At 43.3% G+C, this 27,969-nt stretch overlaps 1 protein-coding gene across 1 annotated transcript in view; it reads left to right on the top strand.

Moving 5' to 3' along the window:
- The first annotated feature begins 486 nt into the window (after nucleotides 1-486).
- Nucleotides 487-27,969, top strand: part of NSG1 (neuronal vesicle trafficking associated 1) — a 115,083-nt gene continuing 87,600 nt past the window's right edge. Inside the window, exons 1-3 of the mRNA XM_073648406.1 lie at nucleotides 487-814; nucleotides 1,182-1,332; nucleotides 24,687-24,803. Of these exons, the coding sequence (XP_073504507.1) occupies nucleotides 1,204-1,332; nucleotides 24,687-24,803 (246 nt within the window). The 5' untranslated portion in view covers nucleotides 487-814; nucleotides 1,182-1,203. The remainder of the gene's footprint in view (nucleotides 815-1,181; nucleotides 1,333-24,686; nucleotides 24,804-27,969) is intronic.

Raw genomic sequence — 27,969 nt, 5'->3', positions numbered from 1 at the left:
GGGTGATGGGACCCATTTCCACCTCCAAAGCAGGTAGAATTTTGCATTTTCATGAACTATTGGACTGCAATGGGCCCATATATTGTTCCTGCGCAGGCTGTGACTTGACCCTAAGGTCTCATTCAAATGGCGGCATCATGTCTGTATTATACAATGCCTGCTATAGTCCCATATACTGTAGCTTCATGTGCCTCCAATTTTATACATAGGTGCGTAGTGAAAAAGGAACAGCAAACGAGGTGTGCACGAAACAATTGTATCCTTGGATTATTTATCGTAAATCATGATTGTCCACGTCCGGCTTGTGCATTGCACAAAAAATGCATGGCCAATTCATTATCTCCATTTACTCTACGCCTCGCTGTGACCTATTGATTTCACCACCTCCTCATATGACAGCAAACGTCAACCCTTTTGCAGTCCTGAAAGAGTTAACCGTGATTGATTATTCCACAATATTAAAACCCAGAGCTCAGGCACGACCTGGGTAGAAGGTGCTTGTGATGGGGATGGGATGATGGTTTGCACCAGTTACAAGGGAGGGACAGGAGGAGGAAGGGAGGAGGAGTTGATGGTGGCCTCCAGGGGGCTTCTTTGTGTTGGATTCAGCGGCAGCCTCTAAGCTGCAAACCCATGGGTCCATGCAAATCTAGCTATCAGTAAGTGTCAAGCCCAGCAGCACCCTGTCTCCAGCTTTCATCTGCAGCTGACCCTCAATAAGCGTAGAGCAACCTAGCTAAGCCCCCTCTGCTAGTGCCCACCCTACAGATAAAGGAGAAGGTGACCAGCAGGTATTGCATCTCATCCTCCCCCGGTGAGTAAAGCATCTTTTTTTTTATCCTTATAATCAATAGACAATGTCTTGGAGGCCATCAGTTGCAATCTGTCCTGATGATAAAAAGGTTTTGCATTATTAAACAGTAGCAATCTGCATTATTTCCTGATGGGGATGATGGTCAGGGTGGGATTACATCTTCCGCAGCAGCCAAAAGGTCTAACGTTATCCTCCCAGAATATTTGAAAGCAGATGGCCCCCCTCCATTGGCTCCTTCTTTTGAGTTACTGCTTTTGTTCATCATCTGGGGGGCTCCTCATTACTGTAATTCATTGTACCCATCCCTGGTGGCGGCAGGAGGTGGCGTCGCCTTTTCTGAGACTTTATGCTTTGATTTGCTTTGTAGGGGCTCAGAATAGTTCAACAGAATGGTGAAGCTGGGCAATAATTTTACCGAAAAGGGGACAAAGCCTCCTATTTGTGAAGATGGATTTGACACCATCCCATTGATGACCCCTCTGGATGTCAATCAGCTGCAGTTCCCACCCCCAGACAAGGTACGTACAGAAAGGTGGGGACGCAATACAGAAAGGTGGGCGCCAGCAGGTGCAGCTCATCTATCCTTCTTATACTCGGTCTGGTAGACAATGGGCACCAGGCTGGGGCGCTAGATTGCCATTAGGTTGATTTCATACATTGGGTATCTTTTATTTTGTGAAATGACAGCAATTTTTGCAACAAAATCTGCGTCAGCCAAATGTTGGCTTAAAGTTAATAGAAAAAAAATATATAAATCATAGGACAATACATTGCGCTTTCTTTGTCGCTTTTGCTGCTTTTTAGAATTTTTAACAATTTTTTCCAACCAGAAAACTGTAGGTAAAGAGTATTTTTAATCAATATAATCCTATAGGGAAAAAAAGTGCATATGAGAACAAAAAAATACTGCAAAAATACCTGAAAAAATGCTTGTAAAAAATACACAAAAAGCCTTTACATCTTCTTCCAGTATTGCTTCATCTTGCATTATACTATTAGATACGATATATCTTATAATAAATGACCTGGATACATGTTACCTAATCTACAGATCTGAGTTTAAGGTCCCCATTAGTCATATGCCTTCATGATGGGTGTCATTTTAGGAGCTAAAACCATTGTTTATAGGGTTAATATCCAGCTTTACATAGACCCTGAATGACATATATCTGCAATATTATGTGATGTTATATGCTCCTTTCTGCTTTTTTCTACGCTGGTGTGATTGATTACTGTGGTCCTGTCATTCCAGTCATGTTTGAATGCTACTGATTAGTATTATGTCACCCAGGTTGGGGAGTGCTGCAGTGTCGGGCATTGTGTGGGGATGTATGTTATGTTTCTATATTGTTAATAGTTTATGCACATATTATTATTAGATTATTATTATGCAAATGTTTCCAATGAAGACAAAATGTTCTTTTCCCTATGAACCTAATAGTCCATTTTAGTGTTTGAAGGGAAAAAAAAAAATATATATATATATTTTTATTATTTATTTTTTAAAATTAATGATAAAAAATGTTATATATATATAAATATATATATTAAGATTTTTCATATTATATAAAATGATAATATATATTTAATTATAAAAATATTAATATTTTTATAATTTAAAAAGAATTAAATACTAAAAATTTATATATTTAATTAATGATAAAAATATATATCTTTTATATATACACATATATATATAATTTTTTTATTTATAAAAAAATTGTTACTGTATATATATATATATATATATATATATAAATATATATATGTCATATATACAATATTAACAAAGAATTAAACTTTTTTATAAATAAAAAATAAAATTATATATATATATATATATATATATATATATATATATACACACACACATACATACACATGCATATATTTATTTATTTTTTTGCTTAATTAATTATTTATTTTTATTATAAAGCAATTGCCCCTTCTGCAACCCCCTATAGGTGTTCAGGTGTTTGTCATCATATATATATATATATATATATATATATATAATATGTCACATTATGTTTTTAACCTTTAATCTTTGTTATCTACGTTTGCTACATAGGTGACTACAATCTATTATTCTCTATTATCAGCCACGTCAGACAAAATTTGCTCCATTGGATTAGTGGCTGGAATACAAAAATCAAGTACCACTCGTTTAATTGTAAAATAGTCCGTTTTATTACATTAATCATAAAAATACAGATAAAAATGTAAAAGGAGTACTAATCATGATGACGCTGAAAGTGCAGCAATTTTTTTGTTGACTCGTACTCCTTTTTTTTTTTAAGCAGTATTTATTGTGACTAATGGAATAATAAAATGGACTATTTTACAACTACCGTTGCAGCACTTGATTTTTGTAGGTGTTACATAATTAGTTTTGCAAGTATATTATTCTAGAAGTGAAATTCAGGCTTTGGCCTCGTCGTAGGTGTTGATTAGCGGACTGGAAGCCTAGAATAACCCCTTCCCCACCGTAATTACTGCTTGATGCCAGGTACCTCCAGGAACCATTACATCCGTGTGACAGATATTACCATGTCGTGTTATAACACAGCATTTTTCTAAGTTTAGCGATATTGGTCCTTAGATATTGTATCCATCATCAGTCCTGGCTTGTATGGGTCTCTACTGCACCATGATAATAATATTAATAATATATAATCTTCAGGATATTGCAGCTGGAATGCAGCACTGGCCGGCTGGCTTCCTTCTTTATAAACCTGGTGATGTCACCCAGTGGTCTCATCGCCGGCGATCATCCATTTATAGATACAGTCCAGCTACAGATGTCACAGAGCTGAGATTAGGTAATGCACTTTATCCAGCAGTCCTATGTAAACCCATGATAAAAACAGACGTGGCTCTGCCGCATTGACCACATGAGCTCTGCTACATCTGTTGAATTCAGTGAATCATGCTAAAGGAAATGCTGCTGTATACAGGATGACGATGATGATGATGACGACAACATGTTATTTTTAATAAATATTTAGCATAATGTGTTTTAGAATATGTGTTCAATTTTTATGTGTAATCCACAGACTGTAGACGCGGGTTGGTATCTATTGGTTGAGATCCTTAAGGGGCTTGTCCCACAAGGGCTACCTCTTTCTAAATAGACATTGACCTGCCGATCAGATGATCGCTGCAGGTCTGCAGATCTGAAAACTGCCGGCGTTCAGTTGTTACTGATGTATGGCAGTCATTGAAATGAATGGCCAACCATACTATACCAGGATAATCCAGGTCTATCGAAACAAGAGGCACCTTTTGTGTTAAGCTGGCTCGTAGATGGTGGTCCCAAAGCCAGGGACCTGCCTTTATGAAATCTATAGATCCTCCATAGCAGTGGCGTAACTACAGTCCGATGGGCCCTAGTGTAAAATTTGGACCTTGGCCCTCATCTACATATTAGTCACATGTTTTAGCCCTTGTAGCGTTCTAAATCCCATAAAGACGTCCCCCATCCTGTACTAATGTCTCCCATTCTGTGCCCCTTCCAGTAATAATATCCCCCATCCTGTGCCCCTTGCAGTAATAATGTCTATCATCCTGTCCCCCTTCCAGTAACAATGTTCCCCATCCTGGACCCCTTCCAGTAATAATGTCCAACATACTGGCCCCTTCCTGGTATAATGTCCCCCATCCTGTCCCCCTTCCTAGTGTAATGTCCCCATCCTTTTCTCTTACAGTAATATACAGTACAGACCAAAAGTTTGGACACACCTCATTTAAAGATTTTTCTGCATTTTCATGACTTTGAAAATTGTACATTCACACTGAAGGCATCAAAACTATGAATTAACACATGTGGAATTATATACTTAACAAAAAAAGTGTGAAACAACTGAAAATATGGCTTATATTCTAGGCTCTTCAAAGTAGCCACCTTTTGCTTTGATGACTGCTTTGCACACTCTTGGCATTCTCTTGATGAGCTTCAAGAGGTAGTCACCCGAAATGGTTTTCACTTCACAGGTGTGCCCTGTCAGGTTTAATAAGTGGGATTTCTTGCCTTATAAATGGGATTGGGACCATCAGTTGTGTTGTGCAGAAGTCTGGTGGATACACAGCTGATAGTCCTACTGAATAAACTGTTAGAATTTGTATTATGGCAAGAAAAAAGCAGCTAAGTAAAGAAAAACGAGTGGCCATCATTACTTTAAGAAATGAAGGTCAGTCAGTCCGAAAAATTGGGCAAACTTTGAAAGTGTCCCCAAGTGCAGTTGCAAAAGCCATCAAGCGCTACAAAGAAACTGGCTCACATGAGGACCGCCCCAGGAAAGGAAGACCATGAGTCACCTCTGCTTCTGAGGATAAGTTTATCCGAGTCACCAGCCTCAGAAATCGCAGGTTAACAGCAGCTCAGATTAGAGATCAGGTCAATGCCACACAGAGTTCTAGCAGCAGACACATCTCTTCAACAACTGTTAAGAGGAGACTTTGTGCAGCAGGCCTTCATGGTAAAATAGCTGCTAGGAAACCACTGCTAAGGACAGGCAACAAGCAGAAGAGACTTGTTTGGGCTAAAGAACACAAGGAATGGACATTAGACCAGTGGAAATCTGTGCTTTGGTCTGAGGAGTCCAAATTTGAGTTCTTTGGTTCCAACCACCGTGTCTTTGTGCGATGCAGAAAAGGTGAACGGATGAACTCTACATGCCTGGTTCCCACCATGAAGCATGGAGGAGGAGGTGTGATGGTGTGGGGGTGCTTTGCTGGTGACACTGTTGGGGATTTATTCAAAATTGAAGGCATACTGAACCAGCATGGCTACCACAGCATCTTGCAGCGGCATGCTATTCCATCTGGTTTGCGTTTAGTTGGACCATCATTTATTTTTCAACAGGACAATGACCCCAAACACACATCCAGGCTGTGTAAGGGCTATTTGACCAAGAAGGAGAGTGATGGGGTGCTACGCCAGATGACCTGGCCTCCACAGTCACCAGACCTGAACCCAATCGAGATGGTTTGGGGTGAGCTGGACCGCAGAGTGAAGGCAAAAGGGCCAACAAGTGCTAAGCATCTCTGGGAACTCCTTCAAGATTGTTGAAAGACCATTTCCGGTGACTACGTCTTGAAGCTCATCAAGAGAATGCCAAGAGTGTGCAGAGCAGTCATCAAAGCAAAAGGTGGCTACTTTGAAGAACCTAGAATATAAGACATATTTTCAGTTGTTTCACACTTTTTTGTTAAGTATATAATTCCACATGTGTTAATTCATAGTTTTGATGCCTTCAGTGTGAATGTACAATTTTCATAGTCATGAAAATACAGAAAAATCTTTAAATGAGAAGGTGTGTAAGAACTTTTGGTCTGTACTGTATGTCCCCATCCTGGCCCCTTTCAGTAATTATGTGCTTAATCCTGGTGTAATGTCTCCATCCTGGCCCCTTCTAGTAATATGTCCCCCGTCCTGGTCCCTTTCAGTAATTATGTCCTGCATCCTGGCGTAATATCTCCATCCTGGCCCCTTCTAGTAATATGTCCCACATCCTGGCCCCTTTCAGTAATTATGTCCTTCATCCTGGTGTAATGTCTCCATCCTGGCCTCTTCCAGTAATATGTCCCCCATCCTGGCCCCTTTCAGTAATTATGTCCTTCATCCTGGTGTAATGTCTCCATCCTGGCCCCTTCCAGTAATATATGTCCCCCATCCTGGCCCCTTTCAGTAATTATGTCCTTCATCCTGGTGTAATGTCTCCATCCTGGCCCCTTCCAGTAATATATGTCCCCCATCCTGGCCCCTTTCTGTAATTATGTCCTTCATCCTGGCGTAATATCTCCATCCTGGCCCCTTCTAGTAATATGTCCCACATCCTAGCCCCTTTCAGTAATTATGTCCTTCATCCTGGTGTAATGTCTCCATCCTGGCCCCTTTCAGTAATTATGTCCTTCATCCTGGTGTAATGTCTCCATCCTGGCCCCTTTCAGTAATATGTCCCCCATCCTGGCCCCTTTCAGTAATTATGTCCTCCATCCTGGTGTAATGTCTCCATCCTGTCATCTTCCAGTAATGTATGTCCCCCATCCTGGCCCCTTTCAGTAATTATGTCCTCCATCCTGGTATAATGTATCCATCCTGGCCCCTTCCAGTAATATGTCCCCCATCCTGGTCCCTTTCAGTAATTATGTCCTTCATCCTGGCGTAATATCTCCATCCTGGCCCCTTCTAGTAATATGTCCCACATCCTGGCCCCTTTTAGTAATTATGTCCTTCATCCTGGTGTAATGTCTCCATCCTGGCCCCTTCCAGTAATATGTCCCCCACCCTGGCCCCTTTCAGTAATTATGTCCTTCATCCTGGTGTAATGTCTCCATCCTGGCCCCTTTCAGTAATATGTCCCCCATCCTGGCCCGTTTCAGTAATTATGTCCTCCATCCTGGTGTAATGTCTCCATCCTGTCCTCTTCCAGTAATATATATCCCCCATCCTGGCCCCTTTCAGTAATTATGTCCTCCATCCTGGTATAATGTATCCATCCTGGCCCCTTCCAGTAATATATGTCCCCCATCCTGGCCCCTTTCAGTAATTATGTCCTTCATCCTGGTGTAATGTCTCCATCCTGGCCCCTTCCAGTAATATGTCCCCCATCCTGGCCCCTTTCAGTAATTATGTCCTCCATCCTGGTGTAATGTCTCCATCCTGGCCCCTTTCAGTAATATATGTCCCCCATCCTGGGCCCCTTCCTGGTATAATGCCCCAGCTCCTGGGTCCATCCTGTAATAATGTTCTGCCACTGCTCTCCAAGACATGTAAAAAAAACTCCAAAAAACAATTCTCCTCACCTTCCCCCGCTCCCTTGACGTGCAGCATCCTCTTCTGCTATGGGCGTCACTACTATGTGGTGCCTGTGACTTCTGATTGACCGGCGGCGTGTATAGCGGTGCAGGGACCCAGCGGGTCTCTGTGCCTCAATACACTTCAGCTGACTATACATCCTCGGAAGCACATCCAGGTGAAATAGTTGGTGGCGGCGGCGGGCCCCCCTCCAACATGAGCCCAGTCACAGTCGCACCCTCTGCGACCGTGATCGTTACGTCATTGCTCCATATTGATCTAATGTATTTATAAAAATGTATAAATCACCCAGATATGTAGGCATGGGTGCTACTAATGGTTCTCTAATAGTTCTCTAATTAGTTTAAGTCCTTGACTTGTTCTCTTTTAATATTGTACTACACAGTTTCCAAGATATCGTGCATCAAATGTTCAATTTCTAAACTGATGGCAGCCATTGCTGAGCCAGTAATGATCACCAAGCTTATTGATGTCACCTCTTCTCTTTTGCTCTGTCAGTACCGTTAGTTCAAGCATTACATTTGTGAAATGTGAGTTTTAAGATTAACAGAACATTACAGGAGTTTTCCTGTTTTGGAAAACCCCACTCCTCCAGTACAGTTTGTTTAAAAAAAATATACATATGTGCTTTACTCATCCTCCTTGGGTCCAGCACTGAGTCTGTACCACTGTTCTCACTGTCTGTTGTTGTCTGCAGTGCTGACATCATGTTGACAATGCTGTAGCAAATCTGCAAGCTCAGCAGCTCTAAGCAGCTCATGCCGTCTGCTCGGGCAGCCGCTGAGCTCAGTTATTGGCAGCAGCGCTTTCAATGTGACGTCAGCGCTGGAGACAACAACAGCCACCGAGAGCAGCGACGGAGACTCAGTGCTGGACGATGGAAGGTGAGTAAAGCGCAGATTGTTTGTTTTTTTAAAACAAACTGCAGCCGGGGAACAGGGGTTTTTCAAAACCGGAAATCTCCTTTAAGGGTATGTGCGCATGATATCTTTTAACCCCTTCACGTCATGGCTGTTTTTTTTTTCCCTCCCTTTCTTCCAAGAGCCATAATTTATTTTTATTTTTCTGTCAATATAGCCGTGTGAGTGCTTGCTTTTTCTGGGATGAGTTGTATTTTTAAATGACACCATTGATTTTACCATATAGTGATCTGGAAAACAGGAAACATATTCCAAATGTGGCGAAATTGCAAAAAAAAAAAAGCAAGTCCACAATGTTTTTTTTTATTTATCATGTTCACTATATGGTAAAACTGACCTGGCAGTATGATTCCGCAGGTCAGTACGAGTACGCAGATACCAAACAAGTTTAGTTTTTTTTTCAATTTAAGTGGTGAAAAAAAAATCCAAAATTTGTATGAAAAAAAGCTTTTTTTTCGACAATTTTAAGGGGCTTTTCCATGTTTTTTGTGAAAATCTTAACTGTTGTTTTCTGGCTGTTTTTTTTGTCAGTCCATTGAATAATGAAGAAGCCGCTAACTGTTTTATGAGCAAAAACAATGGCAAAACGCTCCAAAAGACGTCCGGATATCTTTTGAGCTTTCCCATTGATTTGTAAAATAAAGTGCAGAGGAATGGACATGTCACTTATATTAATCATTTGGCGTTTTTAGAAAGTGTCTAGAAGACAAAAAGCCTGAACATATCACAGCAAGCCGTTTTTACTTAAAATGTAGATGTTTACTCTATTGAGCGTTTTCTAATACGTTTTCCTGGCGGAATCAGCCTGAAAAAGACTTTGTGTGCAAATACTGTAAGGAATGCCTGTCCAGGTTACTCCTCCTTATGGGTCGGGGTTTTCTTTGTTTCATAGGGAATACAAGTATATGTATTTACTAAAAATGACTTGTCAAAAGAAGTGAAAGATCTTTTCTAAAACAGTTATCTTATGACTTATAGATTTCATAGGTAAGGTTCCCCTTCTAAGAGCAAAAGCAGAAAGCTGCCATTAATAAAGAACTGATCACTTCAGAGTCATAGCTTGAATAACTTGAAGCATCTGGGCAGGGCCGGCGTCAGCACCCGGCATACCCAGGCAAGTGCCGGGGCCCTGAGCAGGCGTGGGGGCCCACTCGCCGTCGGGCACCCCGCCGTGCTATAGGACCCGTGAGCGAAGGAGAGCGGTGTCAGCGCCCCCCCCCACGCTTGCTCAGGGTCCCGGCAGCCGGGGGGAGTGACATCCTGCATGGAGCATTATAAGGGGGAGGGTGACAGCCTGCATGGGGCATTATAAGGGGGAGGGTGACCGCCTGCATGGGGCATTATATGGGGGGGGGAGTGACATCCTGCATGGGGCATTATAAGGGGGGGGGGTGACATCCTGCATGGGGCATTATATGGGGGGGAGTGACATCCTGCATGGGGCATTATAAGGGGGAGGGTGACAGCCTGCATGGGGCATTAAAAGGGGGGGGTGGAGAGGTGACATCCTGCATGGGGCATTATATGGGGGGGGAGTGACATCCTGCATGAGGCATTATAAGGGGCGGGGGGTGACATCCTGCATGAGGCATTATAAGGGGGGGGGTGACATCCTGCATTGGGCAGTATAAGGGGAGGGTGACATCCTGCATGGGGCATTATAAGGGGGGGTGACATCCTGCATGGGGCATTATAAGGGGGGGTGACATTCTGCATGGAGCATTATAAGGGGGGGTGACATTCTGCATGGGGCTTTAAAAGGGGGGGAGAGAGGTGACATCCTGCATGGGGCATTATATGGGGGAGTGACATCCTGCATGGGGCATTATAAGGGGGGTGACATCCTGCATGTGGCAGTATAAGGGGGGTGACATCCTGCATGGGGCATTATAAGGAGGGGTGACATCCTGCACAAGGCATTATAAGGGGGTGACATCCTGCACGGGGCATTATAAGGGGTGTGTGTGACATCCTGCATGGGGCATTATAGGGGGGGTGACATCCTGCAAGGGGCATTATATCGGGGGAACAGCCTGCGTGGGGCATTATGTGGGGGGAACAGCCTGCATGAGGCATTATATGGGGGCCAGTATCCTGTATGGAGCATTATATGGGGGCCAGTATCCTGTATGGAGCGTTATAAGGGGGCCAGTATCCTGTATGGAGCGTTATAAGGGGGCCAGTATCCTGTATGGAGCATTTTATGAGGACCAGTATCCTGTATGGAGCATTTTACGTGGGCCAGTATTCTGTATGGAGTGAATCGGCGGTTTCTGAGCTATTGTGGAATTTACAATAAATATCTGTCATGTAATGTAAGAAGTGAAATCTTTGGGCTTGTACTATATATATATTTCTCTGCCGTATCTGTGCATCATGAATTGTGGTATGTGTTAAAGGGGCCCACTGAGATTCTTTCGCCCAGGGCCCACAAAACCCTGGAGCCGGCCCTGCATCTGGGTACCGATGCAAAATCTGTATCAAGGCCAATCACCTACTATGTGCCATTTATAAATTCAGGATCTTATTTGGCATGGGTCCCCTTTGACTATATGACTGCTACACCTGCTCCTACTATAGCTACGCAAACTGGCGGACATAGACAGAAGAGGGCCCCTGTGCAAGAACAATATATGGGCACTTCACAGTCCAATAGCTTCTCATAATCCACAATTCCACCTGCTATGGAGGTAAAAGTGGACTTGTGGCGCCCTGCTGCGCGCAGGTGCCACCGAACCCAGTAGGGTGCATGGATGGACTTCTCCACAAGAGGCCCTCACACATTCACACACCTCCATCCTACCACCTCAGACCACCAGAGGGAGCCCCATTAGGGATATAAAAACTGGAGGGTGGAGTTATGTAGTCAGAGTGTGCTGACGCTAGGAGATCAGTGAAGAGGCAGCACGCAGGCTGCTGTGCTTAGGCGAGCCAAGGCCTAGAGCACGAGTTGAAGCCTAGTGAGGGCCCTGAGTGTGGCCGAAGGCGAGAGGGGAGAGGAAGCAACGAGGGGGCAGAGGAGCGTACCAGGCTCACCCCGAACTATACACCGGACACCGGATCCGCGCCTACGGGGCCCCTTTATACCCAGTAGGGACCAGGTCGACCAATGCTGACTACAGTACCAGGGCTAGGAGTCACGGAGGCCCCAGCGTCCAGGGAGAGTGATCTCCAAGAGATTGCCCTACCACCAGGTCAGCAGGTGCAAGAGAGAGAGAGAGAGACAGTAATAAAGCCAGGCCTAGCTCCAGGCAGGTCAGAAGCTTAGCAAGTGGAAGCAACGGATCAGAAGGCCCTATACCCGCTCACTGGGGAGAGTCCAGAAGTGCACCCTGCGTACCGAGTACCCTGGACCATACCTGCATCTACACCAGTAAAGGTACTGAAGCGAACCCCCGTGTGGGTGTCTGTCATTTCTCCCTGAACCGTTCTGGCCATCTCTCACCTGTTCCACCATCCATTCTCCCATGCTGCCCTGAGGCCCGCTCCACCTGTGGGGAGCCGTTCTATCATAAGCTGCCCTAACATCTGCCTCAGAGGACTGTTACAGCGCTGGTAATCCTTACCAGGCACCGCAGGTGGCGTCACGAACTTTACAAATCCCCTATAGATATTCCCCTTTTTGTTGACTGCCCTGGGCCACAGACCGGGCCAGCCACCGTGATATCCCCCACCGGCATCCATAGGCGCGGCTGCCGAGTACCCCGTGGCCCTGGGAGCGCGTCAGACTCCCTTATCTCTTGGGCTCCTGTGCGGCTGCACAGGTTGCACGAATGACATGTCCACTCCTGGCTATATCCATAGCTCTTGTTCTGGAGAAACGGCCTGTCCATATATTACATGGTCAGCCATTTATCTGAAAGCCTGTCATGTAATACTAGATCTCCATTTTTCAATATGGTCAGTTACAGCTTCCCCGGCAATCATGGCTGATCGATGGAGGTTTCTAAAAATGTAATGGTTATCAGCAGATCATCAAGTGGCTCCAATTTACAAATGGGGCTTTAAAGAGGTTGTCCACTACTTTTACATTAATGGCCTGTCCTTAGGATAGGTCATTAATGTCTGATCGGCCGGGGTCCGACATCTGGCACCCCTGCTGATCGGAATAACTTGCTTGCAGAGCTGGTCATCAACTTCTAGTGTCTGCAGCAGGATACTACACATCTATCTCCTATTGATTTGATTAGGAGGCAGATGTGGAGTACCAAGCTTTGGCCACTACCAGAAGACGGCCAGCTCCGCAAGTAATTACTTCCGGCCGACGGCGGCCGACACCAATAACAGCTGATCAGCAGGGGTGCCAGGTGTCGGACTACGGCTGATCAGACATTATTGATGACCTAACCTAAAGACAGGGCATTAATGTAAAAGTTGTGGACAACCTCTTTAAATACTGCCCAGAGAAGAGAGAGCTGCACAAAACTGGGGGAATTTATGTTACATATATTTTTATCATTCATATCTATCTGTATGATCTATTTGTTAGATATTTGTATTATTACTATTATCTGTTTTTAGCTTTATTATTTTTAAGGAGAATATCATCAGGAATCATTGCTGCTGCATCTTTATTCTGCTTACTGTGGGGTTTCTATTGGATTAAATTCTTTAAGGCCTTGTTCCAACTTAGGCCTTAAAGATATACAGTTGCGTTTTTAAGTGCTTTTCTGCACTAAAAAATACATAAAAAAAAAAACGCTCTTGAAATCTGCACCGAAATTACATTTATTAAAGGGTAAAATGCATAAAATAAATGCAGCAAAACACACAATAATCAGAGAAGATTGTTAATGCATATTATGAAAACCAACATAAAAAAGTGCAGCATTTATGCTACGTGTGAACAAGGGATAAAACCTGTACCCTATATAGTCTATGGGGCTGTTTACATATCCGTGCATTTTTAGGGGAAAAAAATCATTTCTTAGGTCTGTCTAATGGGTAGGGGAAGCTTTGGAAAACTGCATATTTTTTTCCCATGTTCTTTTCATAGGAGAAAATCAAATGTTATACTGATCGTAAAAATGAACATGGACAAAAAAAAGGGATGAAAATCAGATTGAGCAGACTGATGCAAAACAGTCTATGATCGTAAAAAAAAAAGCATGAGGCCTAACTTTTGTGGCATTGCAGTCTATGTGATTCAAAGAAAAGGTGTCCATGACTCCCGCTAAGTGATGGCCCCAAAGATTGTGCTCCTATCTCAAAATTATATCATGGTTTTCCTTTTTATTAATGTCAAAAAGAAGATTTTAACCATTATAAGGTACATATGAAACCTATAATATATCATCTTGTCTTTGTTGCCCAATCACAGCTTAGCTTTCATTTGATAAACTGCTCTGAGAAAATGAAAGCTGAGCTGTGATTGGTTGCTATGGACAACAAAGACAGTATATCTTTTAGACAGCTTTCTTCAATAGGGCCCAATGTTTCAGCGCTTGTGAGGGATGGGCGCACACATAATAAAGGATCTGTGGTGTGTAATTAATGAGCCTTTTGTCGCCCTCGCTCTAATTTATCTTAACTAAGCTAATTGAGTGAAATGAATAATGGCAGTCTATCAGCCTGGTCTCCTGTACTATGTCTGCTCCTTATATACAGAGGACCTAGATTACTAATCAATACCCGCACTTCTTCAGTTCTGTCATATGACAAATTGCTGCATAAAAGGAACATATTTTGTGCCCAAATCTGCGCGGCATTGTTCAGCCTTTATACACAAAGCGCTTGACTCAACATTTGCTTTCTTTAAAAACTCACTTTTCTATTTTTGTTCACTTTTTTTGTACCAAATTCTTCAAAATGGTGAATTTGGTTCATAAATTTTGGCCAAAATTAACAATAGTCTTTATTTTATTTTTTAACCATTTTTTCTCATTTTTTTTTACAGCAAAAAGGCACATGATCTTCTAAAATATTGCAATATTTGCGCAAAAAAATTCAAGTGTGTAAAAAAAAAAACCACTCCAAGGCCGGGGTGTCACGAACGCATGTCGTGCGAGGCTGATCATGCAAATGACACTCGGCTCAAACTCTGTCAGACATTGATCCGGCTCTGATCCTCTCGCATGAGAGAATCGCAGCACAGGTGCGGAGGAGACGGAGAAATTCATTTTTCCATCGCCTACATTGCCGGCGTCCTTGGTAATCACACTGCACTCGGATGACATTTGAGTGCAGTCCGATGTTTTGCACGCACCCATAGACTGGTATGGGTGCATGCAATCTCATCCTCGGATGCTAAGACTGTTCTCTTATGTCGAGTCGGCATGAGAAAATAATCGCAGATCTGCACTGCCTCATAGAATAACACTGGTCCGAGTGCTATGTGATAAAACGTTGCAGAGAATTCGGCCATGTTATACGCTCATGTGAGTGAGCCCCAAAAGGTGTGGAGTAGATTTGTGCAAAAATGAATTAGCCGCAAACCTCTGAAAAACAAAACTACGCCCACTTTGGCAAACATAAGAAAAAAAAAAGGCAAACACATATAAAATAGTCTTAAAAAAAAAGCACAAATTAAAAACATGCTTAAAACACCAAAAAGAGTAGACAAAGAGAAGAGCCGAAAATGCTACATATGTAAACTAATACTGCAAGGGTGTGACATAAACGGTAAAGCTGAAAAGTATAAAAATAAATATTAAGTTATATGTCACCAAAACATAAATATAATTAATGACAATGCAACCAATATAGGCATACAATCCCATAGAAAGATAGTGCACATAAAATCATAGCCGAAATTGTTGGCACCCTTGAAATTGTTCCAGAAAATGAATTATTTCTCCCAGAAAATTATTGCAATTACACATGTTTTGTTATACACATATTTATTTCCTTTGTGTGTATTGGAACAACACAACAAAAAGAGAGAAAAAAAAAAAGGCAAATTGGACATAATTTCACACAAAACCCAAAAATGGGCTTGACCGAATTATTGGCATCTTTACAAAAATGTGGGTAAACAACTTTTTTTTCAAGCATGTGATGCTCGTGGCAAATAACAATGTGAAAATCACACCTGAAGCCAGATAAAAAGTGGAGAAATGTATTCAATCTTTGCATCTTGTGTCTGTGTGTGCCACACTAAGCATGGAGAACAGAAAGTGGAAAAGAGAACTGTCTGAGGACTTGAGAACCAAAATTGTTGAATAATATCAACAATCTCAAGGTACAAGTCCATTTCCAGAGATCTTGATGTTCCTTTGTCCACGGTGCGCAACATAATCAAAAAGTTTACAACCCATGACACTGTAGCTAATCTCCCTGGATGTGGACGGCAGAGAAAAATTGATGAAAAGTTGCAACGCAGGATAGTCCAGATGGTGGATAAGCAGCACCAATCAAATTCCAAAGAAATTCAAGCTGTCCTGCAGGCTCAGGGTGCATCAATGTCAGCGCCAACTATCCATCAACATTTGAATGAAATGCCAGGAGACCCAGGAGGACCCCACTGCTGACACAGAGACATAAAAAAGCTAGACTGCAGTTTGCCAAAATGTACATGAGTAAGCCAAAATCCTTCTGGGAAAGCGTCTTGTGGACAGATGAGACCGAGATGGACACCCTTCGAATAAGAGAGACCTGGAGCACTTTGGAAAAAGAAGAAGCTTTGTTGACGGTTAAAGGAAGTGATTGATTACAGTTATTTATTCCTAAGTGTGTGCAACCAAATATTAATTTGAGGGTGTCAACAATTTTGTCCGGCCCATTTTTTGGGGGTTTGCGGGAAATTACGTCCAATTTGCCTTTTTTTCTCAGTTTTTTTGTGTTGTTGTTCCAATACACACAAAGGAAATAAACATGTGTATAACAAAACATGTGTAACTACAATCATTTTCTGGGAGAAATACTTCATTTTCTGGAACAATTTCAAGGGTGCCAACACTTTCAGCCATGACTGTAGCTACAGAGAAATGTTGATACAATGCTAGTCGCTGAGCCAACGTGCTGCCCACAGATGTTGCTACATGCAAACTACATCCAAAGACATATTTAGGGCTTTAGACAACATACACTCCGCATAGATGGTCAGGCACAGACTTGCACATAGTGAATCCCCCAGGTGGGCCCAAAGGGAAGGAGTAAGCCCCCCACGCCTCAACAAGATCAGTGCTTGGCACAGTACACTTGATGCACTATAAACAGACAATGGCAACATCTCATCACTTATTTAGCAAACTACCCAATCTCTTATATAAAAAGCACAGGCTGAGATGACATAAAAGAGTAGCAGCAGATTATATAATATCCTCCATCCCCAGGTTCTGCCTTCGCAACATCGCCGCAGGGGTACTCCTCATCTTGCAGTTACGTGTGGCTTGATCAATATGAGCCCTGCTCATAGAGGATATCCAACAGTTACATTTTTTTTTACCCATGGATTGGTTAAAAATTATAATCGGAGGCATACTTCAGTGGCGAAACTAGAGTCCAATGGGCCGCTGGTCCAAGATTTGGACCCGACCATCTCCATCCTGGTATATATACATGTGTATCTCACAAAATTAGAATATCATCAAAAAGTTAATTTATTTCACTTCTTCAATGCAAAAAGTAAAACTCCTATATTATATAGAGTCATTACAAACAGAGTGATCTATTTCAAGTGTTTATTTCTGTTAAACGATCAGTGCATGGAGGCACACGCCACTTACTAGAGGTGCAGAATTCATTAAGTGCCGTGCCTTAATTAACCCGGCACAATGTACTCTGTTAAGACTGGCGTAGCACCAGCTTGCGCTACGCAAGTCTCAATGAATTGGCCCAATAGGGTTTTAGACATAAACTACACCATACGTAGATGTCACTATACACAAATACTAAATACATAAAAATAATACAACTTACAAACTACATATAGTTAAAATTATACGCATACAGGATGTATAAATGTGCAACTGATGCACTGAAAAGCCCCACCTGACATACAATGGGGCAGAGCCAGTACATCTGTCTAGTTTAATGTAAACTTATGCTGGGTTTAGATGACACGATCGTGGACACAATCCAAGTCAATTGGCGCTGGTTTAATGGTGTGTTTAAACCACAATTTTGTCACAATTTTGGAAGCCTGACTATCAACTAAGCACATAGCCTAGCAGGGGAAATAGCTCTTTGAAATAGGGCACCTGTAGGGCAAGTGCAGACGACCGTGTGTTCTCCACCCAAGAAAATCTGTCTGATTATGTTTATCAGACTTTGATCAGAGTGTGATCTGATTTTCTCGGACTGGGAAAGAAAAAAAAAGTTCTCCACTTTCTCCATTCTGTCAAGTCTGTGAAAATCGGACTGCGCTTGGATGTGATCCCAGTGTTGTCCGATTTTTTCCAAGGGCCAATAGAGATGAATGGGTGAGTGCCATTCAATTCTAAGAGGCAAATCATGATCATGCCATTTTTTCCTCAGACCAACGAGTGCTATCCGTCAAAATGATCCCCAAAAGACTATGGCTCCAATCAAAGTGATAACTTCAGAATTCCAATGTAAATCGCTTTGAAAAGTTGCAAAATTTTTGCGCAATGTAGAGTTGCACAAAAATGTTGCCACTTTTGGTGATTTCATGCCAGTTTCACCCAGCTCTGCCTAAATGGGCACAGTGGGGGTATGACTGGGGCATAATGCCACAGCTTGTCTAATTCATGATGAGCTGTGGTGTTTCTTACTCCAGTCCTTGCATGGAGTAAGGCGCACGCCGCTTCTCAGACACGCCTAGTACATGTGCACCTCTTAATGAATCAGGAACATCTGACTCAAGACCGGCAATGTTCATGCCTTCGGGGGCGTTCATTTAAACTGTCAGGTTGGGTTGACAGACTCCTTATGATACGTATTTACACAGGATGATGTGCTGCCGAAAACAATAATTTTTAGGCTTGCTTAAAAATAATTGAACCTGATGAGCGAACATTTTGTTAATTTGTTGGGTGTTTGCCAGCCGGTTTATAGGACCTGATAGGAACAAGCAAACTTACCAGCCTGTCTAAATGGTTCTTTAGACTAGACAATCTAGTCATGACTATAGCGCATATCACTACTGCAGCCAATCACTGAGCTCTGCTGATACTGACTGCATGAGTCACTGAGTTCGGTGACTGGCTGCAGTGCTGATGTCGTAACATCACCACTGCAACCACAGCACAGAGACCGTAGCAACAGTAGGGAGCCGGCATTGGACCCAGGGAGGGTGAATACTACCTGTGTGGGTTGCTTTAAATTTTACATGTGAACACATCCGTTTTAGCACTGGAATAGCCACCTATTGTCAAAGTCTGGATAATATTGCAATGGAATTGTTCACATCCAGTAAAATATAATCAGCTGTTAAAAACATTGTAAATTAGATTTCACAGAACGGTGAAGTGCACACCCAGCTATAGTGGTGAGGATTTAGGATAAAATCAGATGTAAACCCCACCATACACAGCACAACCCCTTATTTATCTTTCCACATCTGCAAAAATTGTTCCCAGCTCTAGCTATCCCCATGATAACACCCCTGAATTCTTCCAAAATGCGGGGCTCACAGCAGAATCTTCACAGTGAAGCCAAATAGCGCCGACACATCAATGCCATACAATGCACAGTAATAGTGCTGATACCATGGCGCTCCAAATCAGAACCACCACATAGTGCCCATACTAATGAGCCAGGCAGAGGGCCCCTATAGTTCATTTACTGCTCTCCACCTAAACATATATAAACACTGCGCTCTGGCACCCGTTCTTTGGACCCGTCAGGGCTTACGGCACGACAGAGCACGTGATTACTCGGTCAGCCCCTTTATAGCCTATGGCTCCATCGGCGCATATGTCTGAATCCTGTTTTGCGGGGGGGTTGAACGTAATCCCCGTCAGGACCTACCAACGGGTGCCAAAACTCAGTGTAAAAGCACTGAATCCTACCTACTTAAATTTATTGGGAGATGAAAAATCAGGAGCCTCAATGAAGAGACTGCTGGTGAGTCACGAATGGCAATATAGGAGTACTGCACTAATATTTATGGCATAACATTATTAATCTGCAATCAGTGTGGATCCGATTACAGGAATCCCTGGAATCCTTGCCATACACATTAATAAAAGTGGCTTTGCACTTGGTAGATCACGCTGCTCACTGGATTATACTTAGCTGAGATTTCCTGTTTACTACAGCTCACTTTTCAGCTTTGCTGATTGTACTGGGACAGGATCAGCAGAGTCATCTCATTATCGATATAGGGCCCTTAATTTTAAGGGAATCCGTAATTAAGATCAGCCATCTATATGGGCATTAAGGTCATAAAATGTTGATTAAATTGATACCTTGATATCTGCAATCCGTTGTCTTATTCCAGAGAAATCCACATTCTTCTTAATATGTAAATGAGCTGTTAAGATCTATGGGCCGGACATAGATCTCCCTGAGAATCTGCCTCCAGAGATTATTTTAAATGAAAAGAGGCATTACCAGTGTGAGACATGAAGCTCAGGAGAGCAGACGGTCAGTCTTTTTTTTTTAAATAAGCTCTGGAGGCAGATTCTCAGGGAGATCTATGCCCTTCCCATAGATCTTAAGAGCTCCTTTACATATTAAGAAGAATGTGGATTTCTCTGGAGCAATTCATCAGATCGCAGATACCAATCATTTTATTCAGCTTCCTGTGACCTACATGCCCATATAGATGGATTAGTAGGGTTGATCCTACTGACAGATTCCCCTTAAAGTGTAATTGTGGTTTCAGGAGAACTTTCAGCAGGATGTCTGTGTCTTCCTCTAGCTCATCCCTCCCCTTTCCATAGGTTCTTACAAGCACCAACTGTCATCTCCTATTTTAGTTATGAGAAAGTCAGTATTCACTCGACACAGAATTTACTTTAAAGTGAAAGATCAGTCCAGGAGGATAAAGAAGTAGTTTTCTCTAATAAGATCTAATATAAAGTCGCTTCTTTTCATGTGTTCTATTGATTTATGAAATAAAAATTAAAATACTAGTTACTCTAACAGCGGAAGGCCCAGAAACAGCAGGTAAACGATGTACAAGGGGATGATACACTTTAGATATCTGCTCAGCAAAAGCCTGCTCAGCCAACAGATATCTGTGTATTGAGCCTCATGCTTTCTAGATGAAGACATAAGGGACCCGATTCGTTATTGTATTTGCTTTTGTTTTTTTACCAAGTGTTTGGTGTTTTGCACTTATTTTTTTTTTCCAATATTTCTTCTTCCATTTGTGAATTTTTTTAAAGTCACTTTATTATGTGATCATCTGGAGGTTTTATTTACTTGGTCAGTGTGGGCGAAGTTTAGGATTTCCAGAAGTCTTTTGCAGCTTTCTGAAAAGGCTCAAATTTTGGCGCAAATATATTCCAGTTTCCCCTCCTCAAATGATTTTTTATACCCCTAAAACAATAGTTAAAATTTTGCTACATTTATAAGCTGAACATGCGACTTTTTTTGCGCTAAAAATTAAAAGAACAGGTTAAATTGGAAAAAATAAAGAGCATTTTTGATTTCGCGCAGAACTCGTGAACCGCGTCGTGTGCCATTTTGATAATGTCAGTGAATATCACAAGCCAAAAAAAAAAAGAAAAGTGATTAAAAAAACGTAAAGGATGAATAGATGAATTGGACCCAATGATTATTTTGGAAGTGGTATTTGAGCAATTGCCTAAAGCATCTTCACTTTAACATGGAAAAGTTAAGGAAGGAATGAAATTAGCTCCAGAAATATATACTATATGGATTTCCAGTGATGGCTAATACCTCACCTTCTTTGTAAGGGATTATATATTCATATCACCCTACTGCCAAGCAAAAAAAAATCAATTCCATGATAATTTTGCTGTGTCGTGTGATAGATAGCAGGCGATTTCGGTGAAGGAGGAAGAAGTGCAGCTCTCCGACAATTCTTATCTACGTGACATGCATCTGGCAGTACTGGAGTTTAAGGTTGTGTATGGAGAAAGGATTGGAGCTTGCAATAAATTGAGCACAATAAAGAAATGTCAGGCCGGGATTGATGGGCTTCAATTTAATATGATTGCTCGGTAATAGACAAAGTTGAATTCCTGCTCAGATAACCTCTTCCTGGTGATTGAGTTTGGGCAGAGGTACAATAAATTTCCATCTGTACCAGCTAATATCATGGCATCAATATATCAAATACCCGGGATTTACGCAATACGTCTAGATGTCTATTCAGAGACAGCAGTGAGTAGGAGTTGCAGTACCAGGCAAAGCCACAATTGTATGTGTGGCGCTGTGCCTACTTATACAATGAAAGCAGACGCAACACCTTCAGCTGGAGTGCTTGTGGTCCGACTCCCACTTATCGTTATAAAAGTACTAGAAAATACTTTGGATATGCGTTCAATATCTCTGCTTGTTGGCAGTGAATAGAGACATTCTTGTTAAAGGGGATGTCCACTGTAATGAGTGTGTCAGGTGTGACAGACAGTCATTCTGCATGCAGCTGTAGAAGGTCGTTGCGCTTGGCTCTGCAGGCACCATCTTGATCTTTTCATCTCTGTAGTGTAGTGATATCCTTCTCCCTCTAGGACCTAGCAGTGGCCTCCACCTTCTGCTGCTAATTGACACACCCTTGCTGGATGTTTAAATACCTTCAGTCTCTCCAGAGAGTCGCCGGTGATAGCTCTATTTTCCTCTGTCCTGTGCTGAAGTACTAGTAGTCGGCTAGTGTCTTCTTGGTTTTCCGTTAGAGGATAGTTATGTGATCTCTCTGGTGTCCTCTCAAACTAAGTGTTTACCTTGTCTGTTTACCTGTTTGTCTTTAGTTGCAGTGGGGGCTGACTAGTGCTCACCCCGTCCCCTCCCTATCTAGGGCCTATCACTAGGGGCAGTCAGGGATTAGGTTTCCTACTGGGCAATAGGTGCAGAACCTATTTAGGGACGTTAGGGGAGCCAGGGTGTTGTCAGATCTGCCTAGGGGTCTCCACTCCCCCTTTGCCTATTGTTTGGGCTTTCTCCCCCTCTTTCCTTTGTTGTGCACTTAGTCTTTCCCTCACATTGCGTGAAATCTGCATCTTTACCACCGATGGCCTATAACTCAGGGTAGACCACGAATGTCTGATCGGTGCGGGTGCAACACCCTTCACCCCTGCTAATCAGCTCTTCCCGGTGTCGGTGGCGGCCAGAACTGCTCAGTTACGGATCTGCACATACCTTTCCTTTTCTACCTTGAATCCAGGCTGCGAGGCTTGCAGAGAATTGCCTCCACTGAATGTAGTAACAGCAATCCCTCAGCCATGAAAAACATAAGGTCCGGTTCATCATTTGCGTATTATTCACTTTTCTTTTCTGCCTTGTGATATTCGTTGCAGTTTTTTGCAGCAGATTCTTCAATACGGCATCTACGGGTTCATAAATTTTTCTCAAAATAAAAAATGTTGTTTATTTTTTACTGTTCTCTTTTTTTTTTGCACCTTTTTAGAGCAAAAAGTAACATGATATGCCAAAATTGCGCAAATTTTTTATTTTTTTTTAAAGTTGCAGTTGGTGATGAGCGGCACAGAACAAGGTACTCATTGAATTATTTAGATGCAATTCAGAAGGGTACTGGCTCTCATTGAAGAGTCCCCATTATGTTTGAAGACTTATTTTCATTGAATGCTCTATTGGAAATATACAGTATATTTGTATATTTTTCTCATATAGCATTGCCTTGAAAATAAGTCTTCATACATAATGAGGTCTCTTCAATGAGAGTCAGTAACCCCTCCCCCTGAACTGCAGAGATTTTTTTGTGAAATTGAAACACCCAGGGTCCCATTAATTTTTGCATTTACACTTTTTTTGGTCTAGGTTTTTTTTTTTTTTGCCTGTTGATTTGCATCAAATTCTTCTTTTTTAAAAAAAAAAGTGCACCTTTTTCAATTCTATTTTATAATTGTTCTTTTTGAACTTTGCCAAGATGGTTGTGGTTTATGTTTTCCAGAAATTTGCAGCAAATTCATCAACTGTGACTCCCCAGAAATTATTTTCTGTTTGCCTGTAATTTTTACGCAAATGTGGTAACTTTTTTAATTAAACATTCGATTTTTTGCTTTTAAGAGGCTTAAAAGAGGGAAAAAAAGAGCATAACATAAAGAGCTTTTTTGATTTTGCGCAAAATTCATAAACCTCATAAGCTATTTTGAAGAATTTGGTGCAAAAAACATTGAGTACCAAGAGACAAAAAAAAAGAAAAAAGTGACTTAAAAAATGAATCTGGCCCAAAATATGTTAGAAATACATACCAGAACAATCTGGCCCAAAATATGTTAGAAATACATACCAGAAAACATGTTTAAGACAGGTCAACTCCGTCAACTTAATAGATGGAGCCGTATATCATTTGGTAGAGAAACTGGTTCTCTCATTGGACAGCGCTGATTTGTTGTAGCTTTGGGCAATGGATTCCACTGAACATCTGCATTGAGTTTCTATGTTCAATATGTTGATAGTGTAAGAAAGTAGCTGGACTAGGCCATTGGAGGTATGCCACCGAGGTGGCTAGCCTCAGTGATGTAAGTCTCGAGAAAGAAGCCAGGTTCTAGCTACACTAAGTTGCTGAGAGGGTTATTTAACAGGGCCCGGATTCTTGGATCTGGGTTTTAGGAGCGGTCAGAAGAACTGGGTGGGACTGACTGGTATCATATCTCAATTCCAGTTTTTTCTATTGGGACTATAAAAGGCAGCTGAGCTGTCTCAGACCTATCTGCGCGTGGGAGGGGGAAGGACCTTTGCTGCTGGTGAATCTCAGCTAGAGACCGAAGTGGAATGTGTTTTTGTCCAGGTAAGCCAGCTCTGATTATTGTGCCTGCAACACCTTTTTTTCACCTGTGGTGGCACTGTTATTTTTTCCCTATCAAATAGTCCAACCTAATAGAGAGGAAGAACTGAAATGCTTGCATTTTCTGGAGTCAATGTTATTTTAGTGTGAATTACTCTATAAAGTTCATCAATTGGATTTTGTAGATAAATACTGCGTAGTCAAGAGCTCACATCTCTGAATTGATATATTCCCAACCAATCCTTGTGTGCTATATTTTATAACCTGTATATCGGCTCAAGAGACTCAACTTTTCATTGCCATAATTAACATTTATATTTATTAACTTCCAATTTTCTTTATTTCTTCAAGGTTGTGGTGAAAACAAAGACTGAATATGAACGTGATCACAAGAAAGGGAAATTCCGTCCCCCGAAAATTGCTGAATTCACAATCAGTATCAGTGAAGGGGTGTCTGAAAGATTCAAGGTAAGCGATATATAATGGGGGTCACTTCTACTAATCATACATTGTATTCTCTGGAATAGAGGCGAGTCTCATTGCCTGTTTGTTCAATGCCTGCACCGATGTAACACGGGTACTTTAGATGCAGCGACACAAACACAGAACAGCCAATACTGGGTTAATAAACAGGGGAAGTTTATAATAACAGGGTCAATCTCCACGCAGGGAATAACAGGGGAAAATATGGGGGAAAACAAGGGAAGTAGCAGGTAAAAGTCTTTAACTGACAGTTCACAGTTTAACTAGATATAGCAGAGTCAAACCGGTTGTAATCGACAGTTTTTACACTTAGCTGACTCTTCCTCCACAAGACAATTGCCAGCTGATGCCGGTGTTGATGTCTTCAGGCTTCCCTGCCCAAACAATGCTCCGTCTTCTGGCGGCAGCGGGCGGTATCCGGTTTTACCCGCTGAGCCCCTAGTCCATAACACGGAAACACATGCTCGGTTCCACAGACCCTGCCTGCGGCTCTTCTCTAGTCGGCTTGACTCCTCTGGTCAACTGCACTCGGCTCTTGCTCCCAGTACTGGAACCAGGAGCCTGGACCCTCTCACACTGCTCTCCTGAGCGGGACTCTCCTGCCGCTTTCCCACGCAAAAGTCCTAGTCTCTCCCTCTCTCTAGCCACGCCACCAGTTCTCCGGTCACCTGACCGCCCAGCTCTCCCTCTGGACATGCCCCCAGCTTTCCCGTCACCTGACTCCTGTGCTGGAAGTCTGTCTTCCCCCTGCAACCAGGAGGTACGGCCCCGGCAGTTCCGGATCACTTGTTCTGACAGTACTTACACCCCGGTCTTCCCTCTTACACCTCCGCTCTCCTTTAACTCGCCATTCCATGGGCGAGCGTTCCTTCACCAAACGTTCACATTCTTGAACTTCCTGGACGATATGGTACCATATGAATTGATCTTGTTCGTAACGGTGAGGAGGCACTCCTGCTGTTGTTCGTTCTGACCACCATAACTCAGTTTGACGGATGGGGGGTGCAGGGTCACTCGAATTCCCAATCTCCGCCTGCCCGGCGGCTTCAACCAAGGTTGTGCCCTCGCCACCTGCACTGGGGACTGCAGGTAATAGAGTGCTGGGGTTCGGAGGTAGAACCAACAATTCTTCGTCCACATCGTGGCTTGGGGCAACTGTGACAGGACCATCTCTAGAAGCAGATGATTCATTTCCATCCTCGTCATCTTTGGACAGACAGGGTCGCAGCACACTACGATGAACCACTCTGGTAGGGGCTCCTTCAGCCCCCTCGGGTTGAACTTCATACACAGGTCCTTCAGCGCCAATCCTGCACTTCACTCGGTGCGGGGTTCGTTCCCACCGCCTACTCAATTTTCCCCCGGGGCCGCCTGTCCCGAACCAACACCCGCTCCCGGGCCTCAGAGCTGTCCCTCGAAGAGGCAATGTCTCATGATGTTTGAGCTCCTGAAACTTTTGTTGTACCAACCGTCTGAGGTTCTGCAGTCGATGCCGATGTTCCCGGACCCAGGAAGACATCCCCGTCCGTGGGTAGTCTTCCTCGGGGTCCAGCTTTAACTCGGTAATCTCTCGCCCCTTTGGCCGAACAGCAAGGTATAAGGAGTGAACCCCGTCGTACTATTCACTCGGTTGTTGTAGACCCACACCAGCTCGGCCACAAACTCAGGCCATTATACCTTCCGATCTTCCTCCAACGTGCGGAGAATTTGGATCAGTGTCCGGTTAAAACGTTCACAGGCCCCATTTCCTTGAGGGTGATAAGGAGTAGTCCATGACTTCTCAATCTTGTACAACCGGTGCAGCACTTCCATCACCTGGCCTTGGAAGCAGGCGCCTTGATCGGAATGGATCCTCTTGGGCAGCCGTACACCCGAATGAAGTCTCGGCAGATGGCCTGCGCAGCTGACTCGGCGGTCTGGTCTCTGGTCGGGGTCACTACCGCAAACTTTGTGAAGTGGTCTGTAATTACCAGGCAATGTTCATACCCGAGATGCGCCAGTCCAACAGTCAAATAGTCGATCATCTTCGCCCAGATTAACACACCGCACTATAACATTGCCACCGTGAACCGTGGCCAGTGTCCGAGCCACCAAGAGTCCGGGGGGTACTTTGTCCATCGATGTTTGTTCTTTCTGAACTTCGACCCCCTCAAGAGGTGTGCAGGCCCGTGAGTACAGTTTGTCTGGACGGTGAGGTGAGCGCTGTATCTGCTGGCACTATTATTTTCCCCAGGATCTTCCCTTCACTCGACGTCTCCTGAGCCTGGGCAGCTCGGATTAGTTGTTGAAAGACCCTCCTTTGGGGGGTTCGCGGGTACCACTGGTCTAGAGGAATCTCCTTCGGCTCACTAATCAGGATTTGCCCGATCTCTTTCAGCATATTCATTCCAAGGGTCACCGGGGGTCCACTTCCGGTTCCTCCTGCGACCAGGACGACTCCTTTTTTTCCCACATCTTTTCCACACACTCGGATCTTCATCCACACCACCCCTGCGACCGGGATGGGTAATTGATTAGCTGCCGTGAGTCTAATTACTGGTCCCCATTCAGGCCGCACTATCTCTGGAAATCTCTGTTGAAAGTAGGCTTCTGTCATCGTAGTCACCTGGGATCCCGTGTCAATCAGGCAGTGAACAGCCCTACTGCTTATTTCGGCCCAGACAGTCGGGCTGGTGGAAACCAGGTCCTTGGGACTTCCTCTTTTTCTTTCCCCTTCCTCAGGCTCCGGGCTGTGTCCCCCAAACACGGAGCCCGCTAGTTTAACGGCTGCCGCGACAGGGGCCGCCCTCGGCTAGCACAACCCTTGGCTAGCACAACCCTTAGACCCTAGTACTACGCCTCCACACTTCCAGCAGGTCGTGTCTCTGTCTGTGTAGGGCTGCCTCACTCCTCTATGGAACTCTCCTGCATTAAATTCTTTCCATAACTGGAGCAATCGATCTGGGTATCTCTGGTGTCGGGGCAGAGGTCTTCTTGAGACTGGACCATTCATCCCGCATCTCCTGTATCTCCTTTCGCATCTCTCGAGCCCATTCCGGTTCAGCTGCAGGTTGGGTGGGTACCTCGTTACTCCGGACCATCCCTGCCAGGGCCATCACCCCCATCTCCTGCTGTCTCACACGTGCCTCCGCCCCCACTTCTAGAAAAGTCA

Source organism: Phyllobates terribilis, unplaced genomic scaffold (assembly GCF_046119375.1).
Source record: "Phyllobates terribilis strain yellow unplaced genomic scaffold, ASM4611937v1 Scaffold_1__5_contigs__length_1240528914, whole genome shotgun sequence".
Classification (NCBI taxonomy): Eukaryota; Metazoa; Chordata; class Amphibia; order Anura; family Dendrobatidae; genus Phyllobates; species Phyllobates terribilis.
Note: the sequence above shows the minus strand (reverse complement) of the source record. Positions and strands in the feature narration are given on the sequence as shown.